General features: G+C 48.9%; 1 protein-coding gene across 9 annotated transcripts in view; it reads left to right on the top strand.

Moving 5' to 3' along the window:
• Window positions 1-22,798, top strand: part of KAZN (kazrin, periplakin interacting protein) — a 712,848-nt gene extending 690,050 nt beyond the window's left edge. For all 9 annotated transcript variants that reach the window (XM_073317160.1, XM_073317161.1, XM_073317159.1 and 6 more), the window contains 5 exons: window positions 393-624; window positions 2,207-2,308; window positions 2,624-2,790; window positions 16,030-16,162; window positions 18,965-22,798. In XM_073317160.1, the coding sequence (XP_073173261.1) occupies window positions 393-624; window positions 2,207-2,308; window positions 2,624-2,790; window positions 16,030-16,162; window positions 18,965-19,129 (799 nt within the window). In that variant the 3' untranslated portion in view covers window positions 19,130-22,798. The remainder of the gene's footprint in view (window positions 1-392; window positions 625-2,206; window positions 2,309-2,623; window positions 2,791-16,029; window positions 16,163-18,964) is intronic.
• The last annotated feature ends 638 nt before the right edge of the window (window positions 22,799-23,436 follow it).

Below are 23,436 nucleotides of genomic sequence, written 5' to 3'. Positions count from 1 at the left end.
TGCTTGGCTTTATGCATGTCAGTGTCCCCACTCCAGTCAATGGAATCTCTATAGAGACATATAACAGAGCTGCCATGCTTTTTGCCTGCCCAGAGCTCATCCCTAACTCACATTTGCCACACTCCTACCCCTTCTCTGGCATGCCCCCTAAGCCAGGTGGAGGTAGGAACTGCTGGGGGTTTATATCAGTGGGTAGTTCTCCTCCACAAAGGGAATTTTCCACTGGCAAAAACCTCAGTGGCACAAAGTGACTGGAGTGGACCAGAGAATCTGGCCCATTGCCTGCACAGCCCTTGTGCAAGGTATTTGCATGATTTTTAACACAGGGTAGCAGAAGCGTCATGCACTTTAATGACCTTCCTTACACCACCTGTCTTCCTTACACTCCACAGCTTGTCTAAAGCCGCTGAACTGGATCACCACTGGGTAGCCAAGGCCTGGCTGAATGATATTGGGCTGTCTCAGTATTCCCAGGCTTTCCAAAATCACCTCGTGGATGGAAGGATGCTGAACTCGCTGATGAAACGAGACTTGGAGAAGTACCTTAATGTGTCTAAAAAGTTCCACCAGGTCAGCATATTGCTGGGAATAGAGCTGCTTTTTCAAGTCAACTTCAGCAAAGAGGTGAGATGAGAAATGGTTAAAACAGGTGGTTTGGTTTGCCAAACAATTAGCCTTTCATAGAATCCTAGAATATCAGGGTTGGAAGGGACCTCAGGAGGTCATCTAGTCCCACCCCCTGCTCAAAGCAGGACCAACCCAAACTTTCTATCGCTCCAGGCCAGTGCAATTCCTCTGAGTGCTCTCCATTCCCAGTTCCTGTCTCGAATAGATCAATTACATTAGGGACAGCGCACCCGCGTCTCCCATTGACCTTCTTGTATAGAAATAGCCGTACCACTCAGCAACTCCAGGGAGTGGAGATTTCAGAGTTTGTCGACTTTGCCGGAGCAGCCCTCACCTCGGGTTACCATACATCCAGGTTTTCCTGGGTATTGCCTCTCTTTTGATCCTCCACCTTCTGTCTCAGTGGATTATGGGATGTTTGGGATTTTTGCAGAGCAGTCGTTGTAGCTCAGAAAAAGCCCCGATTGGTCCACATCCCAATTGGTCCCTCCCTGCAACCGCAGCTGATTGGTCCATTCCACTGCAGCCACACCTGCCGAATTCCACCGCTCCAGGCCCTGGATCCCAGTCCCGGGGGGAGAGGGGGGTTCTGCAGGGAAGCGCTGACTGATGGTTGGCGGTGTGTCCTGGGCTTGCACCAGCCACCCTGCCACCGAGAGAGGGAGCTACACTGCCCCTCCCACCTCAAGCGTGAGGCTGCCACCCCCCCAGGTAGCACTCCCAGTACACACACACCCCTCCCACACACCCCAGATACCCCCTCCAGTACCCCCAACTGTACAGTCCCTCTGGCTCCCTCTAGCCCCTCCTTCTCCAGCTCCCCCACCCTCTGGCAGTGTCCTCTTTTTGGGAACCTGAAATATGTAACTCTGCCCTTTCCCAACAAAGCACCTTCAAAATGGAACCAGGAACAAAATAACCCCTTAGCTTGGGCAAGGAAGGAGAACAAAAGGGCTGCACTGAACCCTGTTGTTGGGAGATTTGGCAATTGCTCAGGTAATGTTAACCCATTTTGTTTCCCCAACATCAAGTGATTCTTCTTCTTAGACAGCTGAATGGACGGATAGGTAGATACGATTGTTTGTAGTGTTGTAGCGGTGTGAGTCTCAGGATGTTAGAGACAAGGTGCATGAGGTCATATCTCTTATTGGACCAACTTCTGTGGGTGAAAGGGACAGACTTTTGAGCTTACATGGGTCCTGAAGAAGAGTTTTGTATAAGCTGGAAAGGTGGTCTCTTTCATCAACAGATGTCGGTCTGATCAAATGCATTACCACACCCACCTTGTCTCTCTAGACAGTTAGTTACATAGCAAAGGGAAATCATAATTTAAGAAGTGATCCCTTCTGTTTGAACAATTTCTTATTGGCCTGAGTCTCAAATAATTTACTGAGCTGCTAGTTCCCTTCCTCCCCTCTGGCCGGCCAAGACCCTAGGGAATGGGACTTCCAGATCTTAGGCTCTCCAAAGGCCGAAGAGGGCACAGCTCTGGTATTTGTGGAAGAAGTGAGGAGGGATCCAAATAAGGAGAGGGCAGGGCCTATTTTACTGTCGATAATGTCAGTGTCCTTGTGTGTAGGTTCTGCAAGAGCGGAGAGCTCGCTGTGAGATCCAGAACGTCGATCCGCTTGTCTGGACAAATCAACGGGTACTCAAGTGGGTGCGGGACATTGACCTGAAGGTAGGACCTGCTTGTGAGGAAGTGGCTTGTGGGTTGTAATAGTCAGGGAGGGGAAGAGTCTGCCTGGGCAGGATTCACGCTTCATCACTCAGATCTCAAGTGGGCATCGGAAGCATCAGGTATAGAAATAGCTAAGCAACATGGACAGGGTAGCCAGGGCATGGTGGTCATACAGGATAGAGGAACTCATCTGTTCCCCCTAGCAGCTGCCGCTGGGAATAGCACCCGCTGACATCTTAGCATCTACCACCAAGGGAGGCAGGCAAAGGTGTCCTTTCTTGTCAGGTTAATCCTGGCTCTGGTTGTTGCTTTTAGGAGTATGCGGATAACCTGATGAACAGTGGCGTTCATGGGGCTGTGCTAATCCTGGAGCCCACGTTCAATGCAGAAGCCATGGCCACAGCTCTGGGCATCCCAAGCAGCAAGCACATCCTGAGGCGGCATCTGGCAGAGGAGATGAACGCCATCGTTAACCCAGACAAGTGAGGCCCTTTGCAGCTTTCATTCGCTGGTTCTTGGGGGGGAGGGATTTCCTGCCCCTTCTCCTCCCATGGACTCGCTGGGGATGGTGCAGTTCGCCTGGGGATGTGGAGGACAGGATGGTGGGAACACAGCCAGGGAGTCTACAGCCCCCCCGTCTGCCATGGTTCAGTTCTCTGCAGATGCAGGGAGCTTTGGGGGAAGGGGGCGATGGGGGTAAGGCTAGCGGATCTGGCAAGCCACAGATCCACCATTCACTCCCTTCTCCCTGCATACAGAGGGGACAGCAACTGTGAGGGCTGCTCCAGCTTTCTGATGCAGAACCAGCTGCAGAGCAGCCTGGGAGCGGACTCCTTGTTAACCCACCAGCATGTAATTCTGGTTGGGCCGGCTCCAAAGCCCATCAAATTAAAGTGAATGGGATGGACTTCCCTGGACTTCAAAGGGCTTTGGGTAAAGCCCATTGCATGCTAGACATCTGCGGCCTGATCATTCTAGCACCTCTGGAACAAGTCCCACCATCCTAAAATGGAGTCAGTGGCTCCTGGGGAGATCCCAGAAGGAAAGCTGTAGGAGGGGAGTGTTGCATTGTATTTCTTGTGTTGCACTGAATTTAAGAAGGAGGAATGCAGTTCAAAACATGGAAAGGCAGCTGCTGACCTGAACTCCTGTCAAAAGGAGAGACCTGTTCAAAGAGCAGGTAATTCTCCAGGCAGCAAAAGCCCAACAGCCACTAAAATAGAAATCCTCTAAAGAACTAGAACAGCCATAAAGGCAACACACCTCCTTCACTCCCCACTCAAGCACAAACCAGCCTGTGGTCCTTTCCCAGTAGGACAGATTCTCAAGACACCGTATATATGCGTATGCAGCCTCCACAGAGCGTCATTCTTGACTACTGTACTAGCGGGGCAGGAGACATCTGAGGAGGGCATAAGATGAAATTCCCCCCGTGTAAAAGGCCAGCTCCAACAAACAACAAAACTCCAACGCTCAAGTCCTGTTTGCCATCATACATAGACCACCCAAGTCACAGCTAAAGTCGAGGGGTTTAAGTGGGATTTAAGTGGTGTACAGGTTCTGTGTGGTTGCACTGCACAGAGATGATTTTCACCCTATGGGAAGTTAGGAGATAATTTTGCCAACTACATTCACCCCAATCTAAATCAACGGATCCTTTATTAGAGCTAAAAATAGCCCAAACGCAGCAGGGGAGGAGATAACGAAGAATATTGATTTTTTGCATGGACCAAAAGAGGGAGTCACCCACCCTTCGCCTGGTTCCTCTTCACGGCCAAACTCTGCTGAGTGCAGCCTGCCCAATGGGCAGTCTGGGAAAGAAGAGATGGCTCCTGTGCCAAGGCCTGCCCAAGGATGTCTGAGGAAACCCTGGAATCTCTCCTCCTGGAAGGTCTCAAGTGCCTCAGGCGGGCTGATGGTTGAACTGGGAAAAGAGGCAACAGATATTCCATATTTCGTGGGCAACTGCACCACATGGCCTTGAAAAGGAGGCCTGGATTCTGGCCCCACCCAGGTGAATTCTGAAAGCACAGTGAATGGATGGGGATTCCCAAGGATGAAGCAGGGACAGACAACCTAGCATGGCACAGAAGCATCAGTAGGATATGGGCACCTGTGCGGACTGTGCCTCACTTCCTGCTGGTACTCAACACAACATTTCTGTCAGCCCTTCCCATGATGCCCTTGGCAAGCCAGGGGCCACCAGGATTACCTGCTACCCCTCATGTTTGGGAGCATGGAAGTTATTTATTGTCTACAGTGTTCAGTGCCATCCCAGCTGAAATATCACCCTGGAGATAATTCTAACCACCTGCTTTTCTACCTTTGCACCCCAGAAGCAGGAGGAATTGTCCACAGTGGAGTGCTGGAGCCAGGGACAGTGTGGACTTGCTGGGAGGAAATTACAGGGTGGGGCTCGGTAAATCAAAGAGGAAGAGGTTATCCTTTCACTGCTAAGGATTCATCAGCATTCACAGCCCATTTTCATGTTTTCGGGAGCTGTGTGCTTGTCTTTGAATTAAGTTTATTGAACATTTTTCATAATATTGAAATTGTAATGAAGCTGTCTCCAAGCTATTTCCAAGCAATCTTGTTAATGTATCTTGGTGATATGTCTGTGTGTCATGTTTCGGTAATGTATTAAAATAGATAGGGAAGGAGTGTGTTCTGGTGGTGACAGCAGGAGAAACTGGAGTCAGGACTCCTGGGTTCTACTCCTGCTCTGCCACTAACTCACTCTGTGACCTTGGGCGAGTCTTTTAACTTGGCTGTAAAGTGGCCATAATGATACTTACCTACCTCACAAGAGTATGGTGAGAATTACTGTTTGTAACTTGCTTTGAGATATGCCGATGACAGTGCAAAATAGCTTTACAGTATGTACATATTTATATTAAACAGCTAAATAAAGCAGCAGGACAGTTCATGGCTTTTAAGACACTTGGTTTGAGGAGGTCTCGGAGCAGAAGAATCCATCCATTGACTGTAGTGCTCTCAATTCATCCCTCTGCTGTGGGTGATCCTCAGCTGTCACTTAGCTGCGCACGGGCTGGGAACTCTTTACAGGTTGCCACATGAGAATGTGGAAGGATAAAAAGGCACATTACAGGAGCTCCTTTCACTTTCTGTGGGGAGAGTCCTCTTCCCCAGTGGACATTCCAGTAGCTTCCATTAGAATCCTCCAGTTGGTCTCTTCCGGTTCTTACTGGTCTCTGTTGATTTCTAATAGCCACGTATGTTTTCTCTTTTTGATTCCAAGGCTAGAAGGAGTCACTGTGATCATCTAATCTAATCTCCTGTGCAACACAGGCTAGAGAACTTCCCCAAAATAATTCCTTGAGCAGATTTTAGAAAAACATCCAGTTAGAGGCCAGTAGAACCACCAACCAGTACATTGCTCTGTTCCCACACCTAGTTGCCAACTGGAAGCGGAAGAAATCTTTTCACCCCACATTTCCTTTTAAAAAAACACAACATTTTAGTGCTGAGGATCTCTTACCCAAGCAGTGAAACCCTAGCATTGTGCCAGAGGGAGATAGCAGGAAATATTTCAAGAAGAAATTCAGGCCTCTGATCAGTGAAGCATATGAACTTAAAACCACTGGCTATAAGTGTCATAAAGTGCAATATTAATGCAGCACTCCACAGCTATGAAGTCTTCAGTTAAAACCCTGATTGGTGCTTGAACATGAAAAATGCATGTCATGGTCTTAACTTAGTCAGTCCTTTTGTGCTATCACAAAGCGGCCATGCAGTGTGTCATGACTGGAAACATCAGCTTGTGGCTCCACTTTCAGCTAAGTGAATTACAGATTTTTCAACTTGTTGACAATTTCAAAAAGTCGGAAAAAATTTGTTTTGGGTTGGAGCAAAAATGAAAATATTCAAAAATTTTAGTGCAACAAAAAGTTTAAAAATCATTTTAGGTTGAATGAAATGTTTTGTTTTGACAAAACTGAAACATTCATTTTGAATTCCACCATTTAAAATGTTTGATATTTTTAGTATAAATTTAAAGGAAATTTGGGAACAAAAAGTCATTTTAAACCAAAATATCAGCATGTTTCATTCTGAAAATGTCAAAATCAAACATTTTGATTTGGGGGAATTTGTCTTCTTCTTTTTTTTTTTCTTTTTTTTTCTGAAATGAACAATTTGGCCAACTTGACATGAATTCACAAAACGTTTCAATATTGCCCAAGCTGCATTTTTGAACTGGAAAAAAAGTTTTTGTCTGAACAATTTCACCTGGCTCGAGTTCCACTCAACATCTTCCTTGTGCGCAATTTCAGGCTCTTTATACTTTTTTTGCTTAAAATAAGGCTGTTGATGAAGAAAGCGATTCTTCACCAGCTACCCAGAGAATTCTTCTGTTTGTATGGGATGTTTGTCCTTAGTTGGTAGCCCATTAATCTCTTACATGGACTAGCCACTGGCGCTGGGGCTAAGAGTGACATGGTGGTGACATGGGTTGGCTCTTCAGTGGTATAACCATAAATCGCCATATTACCAATATATATATAAAACACAGAGCTCTTTTCTGTCTGGGATCCTGCCAACCATCCCTCCCCTAAGGAGAGGAGATCCTCACATCATTGGATCTCTCTGACAGGGACTAGATGGGCCTCATCTAGGTAAAATGCTACCTTCCATAGTAACCCAACCCTGTGCAGCTGGCCAGGACAAGGTCAACGCACAGCTTGTACTGAGGTGCATAGGTCTTATGCAGGCTGTCTGCACAGGAGCAAATTTCACCCAGAGTGAGGATGAATCTCTATCCCGGCTCCTAATCTATGGAACTGTTTGCTTTGCTCTGATATTTGAGCTGCAGTAGGCCTACAGTGTCTAAGATCAGTGTCCAAATAAGGCTTCCTAGGTGTTTTATCATAACTGTCAACATACTTTCCACTGCTTTCTCTCTCTCCAGCATAAGCCCTCGCTAGTCGTCTGTTCCTAATTCTGCAAAGCTACATTCAACTTCTGTTCAACTCTTTCAATTTTCCTGTCGCTATGATACCACCCCAGCGCTTATCTTACAGCCCCATTGTGTTAAAGTCCTGGATTTCATTTTCCAAAGCCATCTTCCAATGCTTTCTTGATTGTCCGGCTTTGGCTTCGAGATCTCGCCACCAAGCACAAAAGAACCCTTAGGAAAAGCTAAAAAAATCCCTCGCCCAAATCCAGAGTGTGGTGATGGCAGCTAGAGTGTTTTCTTTCTTCTTCAGCCAAGTTACATTTCTGAAAGTCAGAAGTGTATTCAGAGCAAGAAAAAGCCTAAGACAGATCAGACCCTACTGTGGAAACACCCATGGAAGGCTCAAGAAGCTCCCTGGGGGTGACAGATCGGGGGCCCACTGCTGGGGTGAAAGGGGCAGCTCCTGGACTCTGAAATGGAGCCACCCATCTCTGCCACTCTGGTTCCGCTCTTCTAGCCAGCAGAGTGGCCTCAGGACGACACAGTAGCAACCAGGACAAATCCCAGCAGGAGCTCATGCTACTTCACGGAAATCCAGTGGGGTCCGCAGGGCCTATCCCATGCTCCCGAATCCTATGCAGGGCTGGTGAAGGAGACTCCTGTGGGAAAGAGAGCCAGGGCTGCTGGATCTTTAGTTAGCTTTTCTAGAACCGTTTGGACAGCTAAATCCGAGTGTGACAGATTATGATATTGACCCCCACCGCTGCTTGTGGTGCTCACTTTACGTGCACAATGCGGCTGAGCTACAGTTGCCATGGTAGCCAGAACGTTTGGTTTCCTGACTTTTCTGTGTTTGAAACCTCTGCCAAATGTTGCATGACTACAGTTAGTTATTTTCCTGGTTTTATGTGAAACCAAAGTCCCTTAATAAGTGTCGTAAGTGACCACTCTTCCTCAAAGGACAAAAGAACACAATGCAAGTTGCCACCTAGCAGTTTGCGGCTGAACTCTTTGCAAGCTGTAGATATCCCATCAGTTCCGAGGGATCTTTCCTCAGTCTTTGCTATCGCCTGGCAAACCTCAGGTGAGCTTTCGCTCCATGCACTCAGTCCGAAAGCAGAGGCATATCATTAAAAAATGGACGGTGGCCCCACACCACTCCCAGAAGCGGCCGGCTGCTGGCACGTCTCTGCACGCCCCTGGTGGGGCATGGGGGAGGCGGCTCCACGTACTGCCCCCGCCCCGAGTGCCAACTCCGCAGCTCCCATTGGCCGGGAACTGTGGTCAATGGGAGCTGCAAGGGCGGCACCTGCAGGCACCTGGCCCGACCTGCCTAGGAGCTGCTGTTAGAGGGGTTTGTGTGCTGGTTGCTTTGGGAGCCACACTGCCCGAGGTAAGCACTGCCTCCCTGACGCCCTCCCGCACCCCAACCCCCTTCCCCAGCCCAGAGCCCACACCCAAACTTTCTCCCAGAGCCTGCACCCTTGACCCCCTCCTACAGCCCAACCCCCTGTCCCAGCCCAGAGCCCACACCCAAACTTCCTCCCAGAGCCTGCACCCCCTCCCACACGCCAAGCCCCGTCCCAATCAAGGTAGCTCACTTTATTTTCATTTACTTCCCATTACACGTAATATAGGAAGAGAATGAAGAAAAAAAAGAATGAAAAACGGGGGGGGGAATGAGAGAGAATGTTCTTTTTCTTGTCCCCCCTAGGGACCCTAAAAATGAAGCTGCGCACAGGGTCCCACTAACTCTAAATCTGCCACTGGCTGGGACCCAGCTGTACTTCAAATGGGCTCAAAGCAGGACAGGACCTATTAACTGGGGAGAGCTTTACTTTCAGACTGGCTTCCAAGGAGTATGTGCAACAATTCAAACACAGATTAGGCAGCTCTCCATTTTCATTTTAAAATCATGCAGACATGGGAGGAGCGTGCAGAAAAGGGAACTTCCTAGCACATAAATTGGTCACATATAAATGAAGAGATGGGCAGAGAAAAGTTTGAAGTATCAAGTATCTGGATGCCTGGCTGGTGGTCTTGCTCACGTGCTCAGGGTCTAACCGCTTACCAGATTTGGGGTCATGAAGGAATTTTTCCCTGGCAAGCTTGACAGGGACCATGGGGTGTATTTTCTTTCCTCCACCCTCTGGGACATGGTTCACCTGCTGAGATCATCTGGGCATAGCTCACCTAACCAATCCCCTGCCCTTGCAAGGCCTCGGACACTAGCAACATCTCGGTCTCCCCTGTTTTCTGTCTGGCTCCTGAGGACTGAAACGCTTTAATCTAACTAATGTATTTGGTCTTAGTATAGGGGTATCTGGGTGAAATTTAATGGTCTGCGATATCCAGGGGATCAGGCTGGATAATCTAATGGTACCTTCTGGCCTTAAACTCTCTGAAGCTCTGAAATAATGTTCTATGTACCACTGGGTTAGAATTACAATCCCAGTGTGAAATTCTCCATTGTCAGAGAGCCAGTATAAATCTCTTGTGTAACACACTAGTCAGTGTCTATTATGTGCCCTCTCTGTGCCTAATTCACACAGATTCTGGCTTTTTAGCTCAAACTGTAGAGACGTATGCTTTCAGCTGTAGTCTTCTGCACTTCAGTGCCTGTTGTTGGCCAAGACGGGGTCCATCACGTAAGTATCGGATAAAGCTCTATTTTGAGGGATTAAGTGCGATTTAAGTGGTGCATAAGCCTTGTGCTGGCCCTCCGCACAGAGAATGTGTTTCACGCCTGTTGATTTGTCGATGGGAAAAGCTGAGTGACTGCTGTTACCAATGGATGAAATGCTGATAAGTGGCCAGCTGGTGAGCTCTGCGGCCCCGCTGAAAGTTCTGATCATTGTGGAGGCTTCATAAAGGGCGGGTCTCTCCCATCAGTCTTTGCACAGCATTCACACTGACACGCAGTGATCGTAGATTGAGGCTAAAATACAGCCAGCTGTTGTGATTATAGCTGGACTGTGTAGATCCAATCTAATCTATTGAAGCATCTGTACCGTGCTCACGGCTGTTGTGCTTTGCGGAGCTCTGAGTTAGCTGTCGTCTTTCATCGTTTCCAGCAGGGACAAAATCTGCCTCTCTGGGAGATCTGCTGTATTGAAGGGGGGGTGTCTCAGTCCCAACAAGGGATAAGATGGTATTCAGATGTCCCATTTTTAAAGGGACAGTCCAATATTTAAGCCCTCCTGCAGGTGTCCCGACTTTTTCTTAAAAACGGGCAAACTGTCCTGTATTTTCTGTCTCCCCGCCCCCCATCAGTCCTCGCAGGTCTGGCTGCTGGCTGGATACCTGCTCGCCAACCGCCCGCCCACCAGCGGTGAGTTGCGGGGTCTAGTGACCGATGGTGGGGGTGCAAGGCTGGTGATGGGGCAAAGCTGCAGCGCGGGGGGCCAGCCGCTCCCCTTGCTGGTCTGTCAGCACTCCTGTCCATTTCCGGCTGGCGCTGGCTGCGAGCTGCGGTGGCTGGTGAGTGCGGGTGGGTGCCAGGCGGCGGCCAGTTACGTGTCTCCTCTGCTGCCCACCCATTGGCCCTTTACATGTTCCCCCTCTCGCTGCCCTCTCCCTGCTTTGCTCCTTCACTCCCCCCAGCCCCGCTGCTCCTCCATATCCTTCCCCACCCACCTCCCTCCTGCTCCCATCGCTGTGCAGAGAACCAGCCCCCGGTCGGAGCACTCAGCTCACCAACAGCCTGGCCGGCAGGCTCCTTCCTTCCCCCACTGCCTCCGGCTGGGCAGGCGCCCTGGGAAAGCCCAAGACCCTCCAGCCTGGGGGGCTGGCCAGGAGGAGCCGAGCCCTGCCTATGCTAAAGCCCTGCACAGCGCTGGCAAGGGGAAGCCTCTCTGCCTCCCAGCTAAGCTCTGGAGTGGCAGGACAGGGAGAAGCAATTTCCAGCCTGTGCGTGCCTTGATCCTGCAGGCTCCACAGCAGCCCCCCGGGCAGGGCCTTAGGACCCTCTTCACCCGCTCCGTCCCCTAGGCACCCTCCTCTGCTCGGCCACCTCTCTGGCCGGGTTCGCTGAAGCCCCTGCAGTCAGGTTCCCTGGGCCCTGGTGCCCAATGCGTCCTGAGGGCTTAACCCCTTCCTGCCCGCGCTGTAGTCGGGGGACAGGTGGTGGCTGGGTTATGTTAGTGGCCATCAGAAGCCTGGATTTCAACACTGTGCGAGCAGGAAGGGACAAGCTGCTTTTAGCCACAGGGGAGCGGTAGGGGTGGGAAGAGATGAGTTCTGCAAAGACATGGGCCAGGTCATCCCTTTCCCCCACCCCCGCCCCCCACGGCTGGAAGCAGCTCCCATCCCTTCCCTCCCGCACCATGCCAAAAGGCTGCTGCTGGCCACATTCTGGTATGAATCCTGGCTGAAATCTGGGGAGGGGGGCATGTGACCCTGAGTCCCCCCCCACCTCTCCATTTGTTGCCTTGGAAGGACATGGTGCCAGGTACCAGGAGAGGCAGGCCCTCCCCGAGGCCTCAGCCAGGCAGGAAGGGCAGAGAGCACCAGGCAGGGAGGGTCCGGTCGGTCAGTCACAGACACACACCCCCAGCGAGAGAGAGAGAGAGAGAGAGAGAGAGAGAGAGGGGTATGTGTGTGTGAGACCTCTCCCCGTGTGAACACTAAAGCCTTAAAGATAAGAAGGTAAATAAAAAGAATCCAACTATCAGTATAGTTGGATTCTTTTTATTTACCTTCTTATCTTTAAGCAGCTTTTTAACAGGGGCTCAGTCAGCTTGATGTTAATTTGAATGTTTGTACTGCATAGTTCTGACTGATTGCCGTTGAACTCGCTTGAATATGAGTAATTTTACCAGGTGTCCCTTTTCAGCATTGGGAAATATGGTCACCCTAGGTTTGTGTCAAATGATCACGGCTTACTTTGATTGTAGCAACCACCCATTAAAAAACCATTTGAGCTGTATTTAGTCTTTGTTGATTGGAAGAAACCCCCGTGGGCCAGTCTTTCAGAGGGTATTAACTGTCCTTTTGGATGCGAACAAGAGATGAAGTTGGCTGAGGTGGTCTGGAGCGGCTATTGGTGCTGCTGGTGACGTCCAGGCCTATTTTCTTTTAGACCGAACACGTGCGCGTGCACTGGGAGAAAAAAGAACAGCTAAGCTAGAAAATACAGCTTCCGTTTCTGGAGCTGACTTTCACTTGCAACTTTGCTGCTGGAGGAATGCAAGCACTGCCCAATGTCTTATCAGCTACGCCGAGCTCGTTCCAGCCCAGGGCTTTTTAGGGCATTGCTTTTAGCTTGTGAAGCTCACTCCTTCCAGTCCATGTCTTCCTCTTTCCCCGCATCCATGGCGTGACCCCCCACCAGGTCAACAATGTCCAAGGAAATGGGAAAACATGCCACTAATTTCCAACATAAACATTTTCACCCATCTCTAGAATCTTTCCGCTCATTCTTATGCCGCCCTGTGACTTTACCAGGAGCCTTGCAGATCCCTTAGCACAGTTCTTGTAACCTAAACAATCCAGTTAGTATCAGGCTCTTTATCTCCTCTTTTTGCTGACTTTTACAAACAACTTTGTATAACAGGCTGAGTTGGACTTCGGTTACCTTGGGCAATGTAGAATACAGGCCCCTGCACTGGGGCTCTGCTGGGCGTATTCGGCACTCATTCACTGCATGGCACTTCTGTCCACACAAGCAGGATTTCTGCAAAGTATCCAGTTGAGAGCTGAGAGGGAAATTCTCCTGCAAATTTCCAGTGGAGGCAGTGAGATTTCAAGCTTTTTCAGGCCCGACTATACAGATGGCTCTGGTTAGTTGGCTCACCCGAAACAGATGGTTCACATTGCAAATATTGTGCTTTTGTTTGCACACACATACACACACCCGCAAAGAGCCCAGGCAAATTGGGAGCCCTAGAGTTTCTGAGCTGTCAGTACTGTACAAGCAATCCGCTGTGTTGACAGCAGAAGGCTTTGCGCTGGGGATGGCAGCATTGTACGTTGCAGAACCCATCCACTAGAAAGCGATATTTCTGCCTGCCCTGATTACTGACTGCTCTGTTACTGTCACGATGAGAAGCAGCAGCCAGAATGGCAAAGGCACAGCCCACTCTCCTGGCATCAAAACCAGCTGTCCAAAGGATGGCTCATGGCATTGCTAATGAGTTACGGGAGGGATTTCACTGCTAGATCAGCTGTTGAAATCCAACGTGTCAGGAGTAATTTTAAAGATGCTACCATATTACTGGGTCCTTGGAGACCTACACAGAATAAGTTGGGGGGTTTCAGTCCTTTGTCCCAACTGGTAGAAGAGGCAGAGAGGTCAGGGCTGGAATGTGTCTGGAAAATGTCCCCATCCTCATTTCTAGGGATGGTCCCTTCAGGTCAGGATAGAGGGGCAGTGAGAGGAAGTTGCCTTTCTCCAGGCTATACCTGTTCAGGGGTGAAGCAGGATATGAGATGATCAGGGTAGTGCCTGAGAGGGTCCTTACAGAGGGGGAGCCAGGAGGCATTATCCTGAATTCATTTCTCCCAATAGAGGAATCCAGAGTTGTCAGCAATGGTTTTTCCCTCCTGCAGAGAGGGAATAAGACCAGCATAGCAGCCAGTGAGCTAGAGCTAATAAGGGGCCAGCAGCAGGAGGAGGAGACGGACAGGCTGGTGAGATAAGAGTTGCTTCCCAAGTAGTTGTGTAAAATCAAAGCACATGCATTGACAGTGGAGAGGCTGAACGACCCTGGCCCCACGATGTCTCAGAATGGAGCCTAGCCCACTGCTGGCCGCAGGAGATTGGCTCGTGGATCAAATGACACTTGTGAAGAAAAGAGGAATGTCCATGAAAGGCACAAAAGCGAGGCAGGTGCAGGGACTGACTTGGACCCTGTGTCCCTGGAGCGAGCAGAGGAGCAGCAAAAAGATTTCCTTGTGCCGCCGCCGTGTCCCCACCACCTAACACTGCAGAGCGAGAAGAAAACCTGGCTGCCGGGGACTGTGGCACTGGGTGGAATGGCTGCTGGGAGGAAGAAAGCCAGGGTGTCGATTGATGGGAAGGCAAATGGAAAGTGACTGGATGACAGCAAGGAGCAGGTGACATGCACTGCGAGCAATGGAGAGGACTGGACTTTGTCACGGCACAAAAGGATTGGAGCCAGCCCTTCTAATCGTGGATGGATGAATTCCCCCCCCCCCCCGCCGCTCCAGGAAAAGCAATCCTAGAATCAAGCCAAAGCAATTTCTCCTTTGGAATAGAGCTTCTAGTGCCAAAGCAGGGTCAGCTGTCCGGGTCAGCTGTCCAGATCAGCACATACACCTGCTTTGTGTTGTAATCAGCTCTCTCCTGGAGGCCATCCTAGTGTGCACTATCCAATGCCTTTGATTTTTCTGGCCAAGCCACTTTAGGGCTCTGGTCCACTTTGGGTATGTCAAAGAAGTCCCACCACTTCTGGTAGATGCATGTGGGAGCATCTGGCGCCACCTAACCTTGCAGACGGGAAAGGGGCCTGGTATGTCTTCCTCCCTGCACCCTGTAAAAATCTCTCTTTGGCAAATGCACCCTCATCTCTATCCAGCTGGAAAGCCCGGAGTGCTGGTCAGTGTCTGAAGTTCATTATTTTGGGAAGCAGGAATTTGCTGCTCCAAGTCAGAGCACAGATGGAGCTGACCTCTTCTGAAGCTTCTGGGGACGTGGAGCCAGGTTTTTGTTCACCTCATTATAGACACAGGAGCCAGGAGGAAAGTTTGTGTCTGAATCTGGCCTTTCACAAATACTGGGTTTGTTGAAGTTTTGTTTTGGGCCTGACTCTGGCGGACAGTATTGGCTCATGAAACTATTGGCCAGTCACCAGTACCTGACGCTTGAGAGGAAGGCAAAAAGGCCAGGTATGCACCTCTACACATAGAGAAGGGGGGGGTGGGGGGATTCTTTCTTGATCCCTGCAGCCATTACAATACACTGTGCAGAATGAGATCACATTAGTCCTGCCCAGGGGTGAAAGTAAGTTAGAGGACTTACCGCTACGCCGGAGTCCTGAGCGGGGAGCGTGGCCTCAACTGGAAGAGGCAGGGCCTTAAATCCCCAGGCCCTTTCAATCTTGATTTAAAATCTTGATTTAAAGGGCCCGGGGCTCCAGCTGCGGTCGTGGCGGCTGGGAGCCTGGGGCCCTTTAAATCACCCCCAAGCTACCAGCTGCAGAGGCGGCTGGGGACTCGGGGGCGATTTAAAGGGCCCAGGGCTCCAGCTGCCGCTACCGCAGTGGAGCCCCGGGCCCTTTAAATCACTAAGGAGCCCTGGGGACTCCCAGCTGCCACCGCTACCCCAGGGCTCTGGGCTCTGGCAGAGCTTTAAAGGGCATGGGGCTCTGCTGTGGTAGCAGCTGCCGGAGCCCCGAGCCCTTTAAATCCCCGCCTGAGCCCTGCTGTCCGAGCCCTGGGGTAGCAGCGGCCGAGCTCTGGCAGGGATTTAAAGGGCCCCGGGGCGGTCGCAGCGGCTGGAGCTCCAGGGCCATTTCAGTCCCTGCCGGAGCCCCACCACCACCGCTACCCTAGGGCTTTAAATTGCCACCTGCAAAAGCTGGTCCCGGTACAGCGCACTGGCTCTTACCAGTATGCCGTACGGGAGCGTACCGGCTTACTTCACCTCTGGACCTGCCCTAGCATAGATGTTACAATTTGAGCCTCAGTTATTGGCTGTCATGGATGCCTGTTATAACTGGGCATCAGATGAACCAGTCCTTTTAAAAAAACCCAGCCACCACTTGTTTGATTTTGAATGTGGCTCTTTCGTTTACTGGCTCCACATTAAAAACTTCTGTGAGATGAGTGTCTGTTCATTGTTCAGCCCTACAGGTGTTCTAGAGAGCGAGCGGTATGGAGCGTCGACTCTCGTCCAACAGGGTTCACTCAGGCGCACCTCCAGCGCTACCAGGCAGAGCAAGGAGGAGGGGAGCAGCTTAAAATGCAAAGCAAGCAGGGTGAGTCTGTTTACATTTTTACAGCGGAGGCTGGCGGGGTGGCAAATATGACACTATAACCCGAACTGGTTACTAAACACTACTGAAAAATCTGGGCCTGAGCTGTTTTGAAAATATGACTTGATGACTGCTTACTCAGGCTCAGATCCCCTTTCCCTGCTGCTCTCCCTTTGAGGTTCGATCTCTTCACTTTTATGGTCTTATCACTACAGCCTATGGCGGTTCACACAGAGACCAATGGGAAACTGGGCAGGCAGTACAACTCTAGATTGCCCCAGTAAACCCCTCTGCATTGTTTCCCCACTGATGCTAATAACAGTTATCAACCAGGTGCATGAGTAAGGGCATTAAGCAGCATAATGCAAGATGGGTGACTATAAATTATATTCTTTACAGGAATTAAATTACACTGAAAAGCCTTTTTGTGTCCAGGGAAAGTTGGCATTTTTAAGCCTGGAATTTATGTGATGATTAGCTCAATAACAAACCAATTATAACTTGCATAGGATGGGCCATTTAATCACCACGTCCAAATTACTCCCCTCTCCCAGCTGGAAATGACTGATTTTCTGCCTGGAGCTGTCATTTCATCTCCATGATAACTGGGGATGTAAATACTCAGAAGAGGCATGTGTGAGCTAATGAAATAATTAATTGCATTCATTTTAAAATTAGCTCTCTCTCTCTCTCTCTGTGTATTAAAGTATTTCTTACATTATATATAATGTAAGAAATACTTTAAAATAGTCTTAGAAATATTTAGAAATAGTCTTATACCCGTGGGTGTTGGGCCAGCAGTCTAAAGCAGTCCAGTGCAATGCCTCCACAGAGTCAAAGCTTTCTCTAGAGATGTCAAGGGAGCCCTGGTTGAGCCCTTTTGTAGGGGTAGTATCTTATGTTGCTTTCTAGCGCCCCTTGCTGGCCAGCATGATGAACTCCATTGACTGGCAATGTGCCTGCCATTCCAGATGGCTGGAAGGGGGTTCAGCCTGCAACAAGGGCTGGAATCTCAGCTGGTCCAAACTGAAATCTCTCCATTGACTTTAATGGTGCTGTACTGATTAACACCAGTGGAGGAACTGGCCCTGGGTCTTTACGGTTAAAGGGGAAACAATGGGGGACTTCAGGACAGACTCTGAAACCAACCACCCCCCCCCCCAACAACCTCTTCCTTAGGAACAACAGATAGAGAACACAGAGTCCCTGATGGAAGCTGGAGGGTGGTTGTTTGGAAGTATGGAGCAGAATGCAAACTATGCAAACATATTTCAAGCCTTAATGTGAGGCTATAATCAGAGAAGCCATTTTTTTAAAGTGTGGGTGGATTCTCCTCTGAAAAGTAACTGTAAAAATGCCACCCTGGAACTTCCCTGGTTGTTGTAGCTCAATGACTCGGGGTTAGATTCACCCAGATTACAAGCACAAAATAATAAATTCCTAACTGCCAGCCCTGCCAACTGAGGGTCTAATTCTGCTACCTTTACTCACGCCGAGTGGTCCCTCGTTATGTGGGTAGTTTGACTGGAAGTACCCTGAGTACAAGTGGCAGAATCGGGCCCCTCAGCAAGGGAGCTGACAATCAAGCTGTGCGCTGATATGACTGGCAGTGACGAATCTGCAGACAGAACTTAGTGAAAAATTCTATTGAGGACACCTGAGCCGGAATAGATCCTGGCTGGGCAAAGATAAGCGTACAAAAGCCACAGGAACCTGCTTTAGTCAGCTGAGCCAGTAAGACAGACTCAGGGAACCAGATCTGTGGTGTGAAGAAGAGTAAGATTTAGAGTCACTTTTGTGCTCATTATTACACTTTAAAAAAAAAACAACAACTTTTTCTTACTCAATACAAATGCAGCTCTGCTGCCTTTACTCAAACAAACATTCCTGTCTCCTCTTAGAGCAGCCAGCCCGGCTACTGGTGAGCGAGCTGGGTTTGGTACCTCCTTGGAAGCCAGCAGATGCCAGTGCCACTCTGAGCACAGAACCAGTAGCAATGCTCTTGGTGCAAGAGGCAGAACTCACAGGGTTTGACTCTCCTGATCAGATCCTCAGCTGGTGTAAATCAGCGTCGCTCTGTTGACTCCAGGAGCGCTATGCTAACTTACAGCAGACAAGGATCTTGCCCTCGGGGGTATGTCTACACTGCAATTAAAAGCCCATGGCTGGCCCGTGCTAGGCAACTCGGGCAAGTGGGGTTCGGGCTAAGGGGCTGTTTAATTTCAGTGTAGACATTTGGGCTCAGGCTGGAGCCCAAGCTCTGGGACCCTCCCCGCTTGCAGTGTCCCATAGCCCGGGATCCAGTCTGCACCGCTATTAAATAGCCCCTTAGACTGAGCCCGAGTCTGTTGGCAGGGCCCAGCTGTGGGTTTTTAATACTCTCAGATTCCAGATTGAGTTTCCAGTGCTGGCAATTAGAGAAACAAACCTTTGATTTGTATACTGAGCAAATTTGGATCAGGAAGCTCTTGCGATATGGAACTCTGCGGAAATGACACCTTTACAGTCCTACTTCTGACTGTACGTGGATTTTAAAGGAGCTTCGGGTCAGTTCTTGGTTAAGCAGATCTGGTGCCCCCTTCCCTCCATGACACTATTGTGCATCCTGTCTCTTTCTCCCCATGACATTAGAACCATAGGACTGGAAGGGACCTCGAGAAGCCATCTACTCCAGTCCCCTGCACTCGTGGCAGGACTAAGTATTAGCTAGACCAACTCTGACAGGTGTTTTTTCTCTAACCTGCTCTTAAAAATCGCCATACAATGATGGAGATTATCCTTACGTTCCTCTGATTTCATTTGCAGCTTCCCCTGGGGAAAATTGGAAGGGGATTCAGTGGAAAAGACACTGATTGCCATGATGACTATGGATCTCTCAAAAACGAAGAGTGCTGTGAGGAGATGAAGCTAAGTAGGCCAGAGCAGTGCCGCTTGGAACGCTTTGGTAGTCTGGAAGTCACCAATGTGTAAGGAATTGGATTGTTCAGGCAAGACAGGACTCGCTGAAATCAACGGTGACATTGTGGCCAGTAAATGGGAAGGAAATCTCAAGAGGATGAATGAAACGCATACTTCTTGGGTTGTACATATTGTAGCCGTTGCTAGAGGCAACTCCGTTCAAACCTAACATGGTGGCATGTCTTTGTTTAAAGTGTCTGTATTGTGTTAATGCTGGGGGACCCAGATAAACCCAATGCTGATTCCCTATAGTAAAAGATTTCCAGCAAGCATTCCAGAAAATTTTCAGAGCCCAACCTGGGCCCCCTGTGAAATGATAGTGATGCCCAGCCAATGACCTGACTGATCCATTCCTCTCTCTGGGTGGGCCCCCCCAAAATACAAAACGCACTCATGGGATGACTGTGGGCCCCCAGGACTGCCAGTTTGAATGGGGCAGGAAAGACCAGCCCCAGTGAGATTGCTCCCAGTTGTCATCACCCAGCATCAGCCCATCACGTTTATCTACTGCTTTGACGTCGCACTGGGGAGGAAGGATAAAAAGAGAGAGGAAACATGAGGAGGAGGCGAAATTAGGTGAATGAAAATCAACCCGTACTTTGGAACAGAGTGGGGAGCCGGGAAGGATATGGCCCTTTGGGGCACCCTCCATGCTGCCACTGACCCTCATTATGCAAAGTGGTGAACACCTGCTGGGAGCGCTGCAGGAGATCAGTGGGAAGTGAGGCAGTGAAATGCCTCCCACTCAGAACCTTGAAGGATCGGCCCTTTCATTGTTCTCCAGTGCATAGATCCCATGGTGAGCCGTGCTTTAGAAATACCATGGATAGACAGTAATGTCAGGCAGGGGCTGTACTTCCTCATCTGAAGTCACTTCAGCATTGTGCAGCAAGAGTTCAAAAACCTGACTCACCTCTCAGCCTCTGGGGCACTCACAGCTTCCGAAATTGACAGATACCATCTGTAGGAGCAGCCCTACTCTTTCAGCCTGCAGTCCCATGTGATTTCACCAACATGGGCAAACTTTCAGTGCCTGGGTGGGATACCTGCTAGGAAGTGTCTGTTGCGACGAGAAGCAATGCCGGCGATTCCATAGGTGACATTCTTCCCTGTGAGTCAGTCCTGAGCCAGTGCCCCGGCACGGCGTTAAGGAGCATATGCTGTTGGAGGTGTCCTCGCTCCAGTTAAAAATGTGGAAAGATGAGCTCCTGCCCACAGAGTGTTGGTCCTGATATCTTGGCCAAATTCAAACCTTGGTACACACATTGTGCTGAGCTTCTTATAATAATTCCCTTCCCTCCCTATGAATGATTGTTTAGCGTGTCTGGCATAGAATGGGTGCTGTCTTCCTCTCCAGAGCTGGATGCACTTCAGCCGTGACGGAGCAAGCTCTTTGCTGCAGTCTGTAAAGCACTTTGGGGACTTTCTGGCTCAGTGGTTCTGTATTATTATCAGTATGGTCTTACTGTGGAACGATTATTGCTAAAAATTTCTGGGCCCAAAGGATGCTTTTGTTTATTTATTAGAAGTTATGGGAGCTCATCGGGGCTCTGGGTTCTAAGTAAATGTTTTCTTTTGGTGAAACATATTGTCGGGCAGGCAGCTGTTGGGTTTGTTTTAGGCAAAATGGCCTCGCTCCAGCTCTGCCAGTTTCCACCATCTGAGGATCTGGCCCAATACAGTCAAGTGGCTCACTAAGGGGAAGTGGCTCAGAGTGGCTCACAGTGAGGAAAGATCAATTTTACACATTTAAGGCCACAGAGTAGCTGTCAGACAAGCCTTTTGGAAAATGGAAATGAAGAGATTCCCTGGGACTACAAGGTTCATTAGCATGAATGGCGAAAAATGAAAGGCAGGGGGGAAGATCAAGCAAGCGGAATATGAAACTCAAATCTCTGTCCGGAGGAGAACATCACTTACAACACGTATTTTCTGCTTCACTCTTTTTGTCTCTTTTTTCTTTTCCTCTCTGGTATTGAGTGAGACAAACAAGTATTTAGAAAAAGGAATTTTAAATATACGGCGCTAAACTCTGATCTCACTGACAGACAGGTAGTGCCTCACAGACAGTCTGGGGTGCCCGGCATCTCTGAAAATTAGGCAACTGAGCTGCCTGAATATGGATTTAGGAGCAATCAGCTAGCGTGCTAGAGGCTGCATCTGCTAGGGGCATACGTGCCTAACTCCCATTGAATCAATGAGAGTTAGTTAGGCGCTGTCAAGGTTCCTCCCCCACTCTGAACTCTAGGGTACAGATGTGGGGACCTGCATGAAAACCTCCTAAGCTTACTTTCACCAGCTTAGGTTAAAACTTCCCCAAGGTACAAATTAATTTTATCCCTTGTCCCTGGATCTCCACTGCCACCACCAAACTCTAACTGGGTTTACTGGGAAACGTAGTTTGGACACGTCTTTCCCCCCAAAATCCTCTCAACCCTTGCACCCCACTTCCTGGGGAAGGTTTGGTAAAAATCCTCACCAATTTGCATAGGTGACCACAGACCCAAACCCTTGGATCTGAGAACAATGTAAAAGCATTCAGTTTTCTTACAAGAAGACTTTTAATAGAAGTAAAGAAATCACCTCTGTAAAATCAGGATGGTAGATACCTTACAAGGTAATTAGATTCAAAACATAGAGAATCCCTTTAGGCAAAACCTTAAGTTACAAAAAGGACACACGGACAGGAATAGTCATTCTATTCAGCACAGTTCTTTTCTCAGCCATTTAAAGAAATCATAATCTAACACATACCTAGCTAGATTACTTACTAAAGTTCTAAGACTCCATTCCTGATCTATCCCTGGCAAAAGCAGCATACAGACAGACCCAGACCCTTTGTTTCTCTCCCTCCTCCCAGCTTTTGAAAGTATCTTGTCTCCTCATTGGTCATTTTGGTCAGGTGCCAGCGAGGTTACCTTTAGCTTCTTAACCCTTTACAGGTGAGAGGATTTTTCCTCTGGCCAGGAGGGATTTTAAAGGGGTTTACCCTTCCCTTTATATTTATGACAGGTGCCTACCTGCATCCTTACGCACCAAAACAGCTTTAAAAATCTGGACAATAGGCCCTAATTCAGCCTGGTATTTGAGCATGTGACTAACCTCAAGCATGTGAGCAATCCCATTGATTTCAGTGGGACCACTTGTGTGCTTAAAGTTAGGTACCTGCTTAAGTGCTTAGATCTTAAGTGACAGATAAATCTTGTGTGTGTTCTCTGCACAGGGGTGAATTTCACATTCAGGGCCCAATCCTGCAGCTGCTCCATGGGCATAATGGCTGCAGAAAGCATATCTGAGTTGATCCAAAGCTCCTGGAAGTCAATGGAAAGACCCACGTTCTCAGCTGGCTTTGCATCAGGCCCCCACACAATTTCTTAACTAAGGACCTGATCTAAAGCTTCTTAAAACCAATGTGAGTTTTTCCATTGACATTAATGGGTTTCGGATCAGGCCCTTACATTTTAGTCAGATACTAAGACTTTCTGAATTCTCTAGGGAAATCTGTTGTCCAAATGCCAACTTTGCATCAATGAGCTCCGCTGACAACCGAAAGCGACCATTCAGTGAACACTAAGATACCATTTACTGTTTCTCTAGGAAAGGAACCGTGACTTGTGTATCATGTGAAAGCTATTTCAGTATCATTGGTTTATTCAGGCATTAAATACCTTGTTTTAATAACCACTGGAACTGTGTTGAAACAGAGATGGGGCAAATGTTTGTAACCAATTTCCTCCACAAAAGTGTAACCTAAAAAACCACTTCACCTACTGGGTAACATACTATCCTCTATTCTGGTGCAGTGGCATCAAATGTCACTTTGAATGGCCGTTTTGTTTACCTGTTGAAAGCTCACCTAGGAGCCATTTCCTCTGTTAGCAGCAAGGTGTTTATCATCACATATTTGACTCCAGGAGCCCCAAAGAGAGATAAACCTGCCACAGGGCAAGGTCAGCAGTGCGACTGAGTCAAAGACTTAAAAATACATCACCCATGGGGACTATAGTATAAATATAGGAGGAAAGGGGCTGTTTAGATGTCATGCAAATGAATCAGGATCTATCAGGAAGTTGTTCTGTACCAGAGGGGAGGCAAGGGAAGGGGACATGGGAAAGGCTCCATAAGGACAACAGGTCAGATTCTGCCCTCTGATATGTGTATGCGAGTCCCATTGGTGTAAGGAAAGAGTTGAAGGGAGGAGAAAGCCGCTGCCAATGGGCAGCCTAGAGACAAGGAAGGAGAAGTAAATCTGTTTGGAAAGGCAGAGTTGAGAGAGGCGAGATAAAACAAACTGTCTGGGTATGGATAAATCAATCACA

The sequence above is a fragment of the Lepidochelys kempii genome, chromosome 18 (assembly GCF_965140265.1).
Source record: "Lepidochelys kempii isolate rLepKem1 chromosome 18, rLepKem1.hap2, whole genome shotgun sequence".
Classification (NCBI taxonomy): domain Eukaryota; kingdom Metazoa; phylum Chordata; order Testudines; family Cheloniidae; genus Lepidochelys; species Lepidochelys kempii.
Note: the sequence above shows the minus strand (reverse complement) of the source record. Positions and strands in the feature narration are given on the sequence as shown.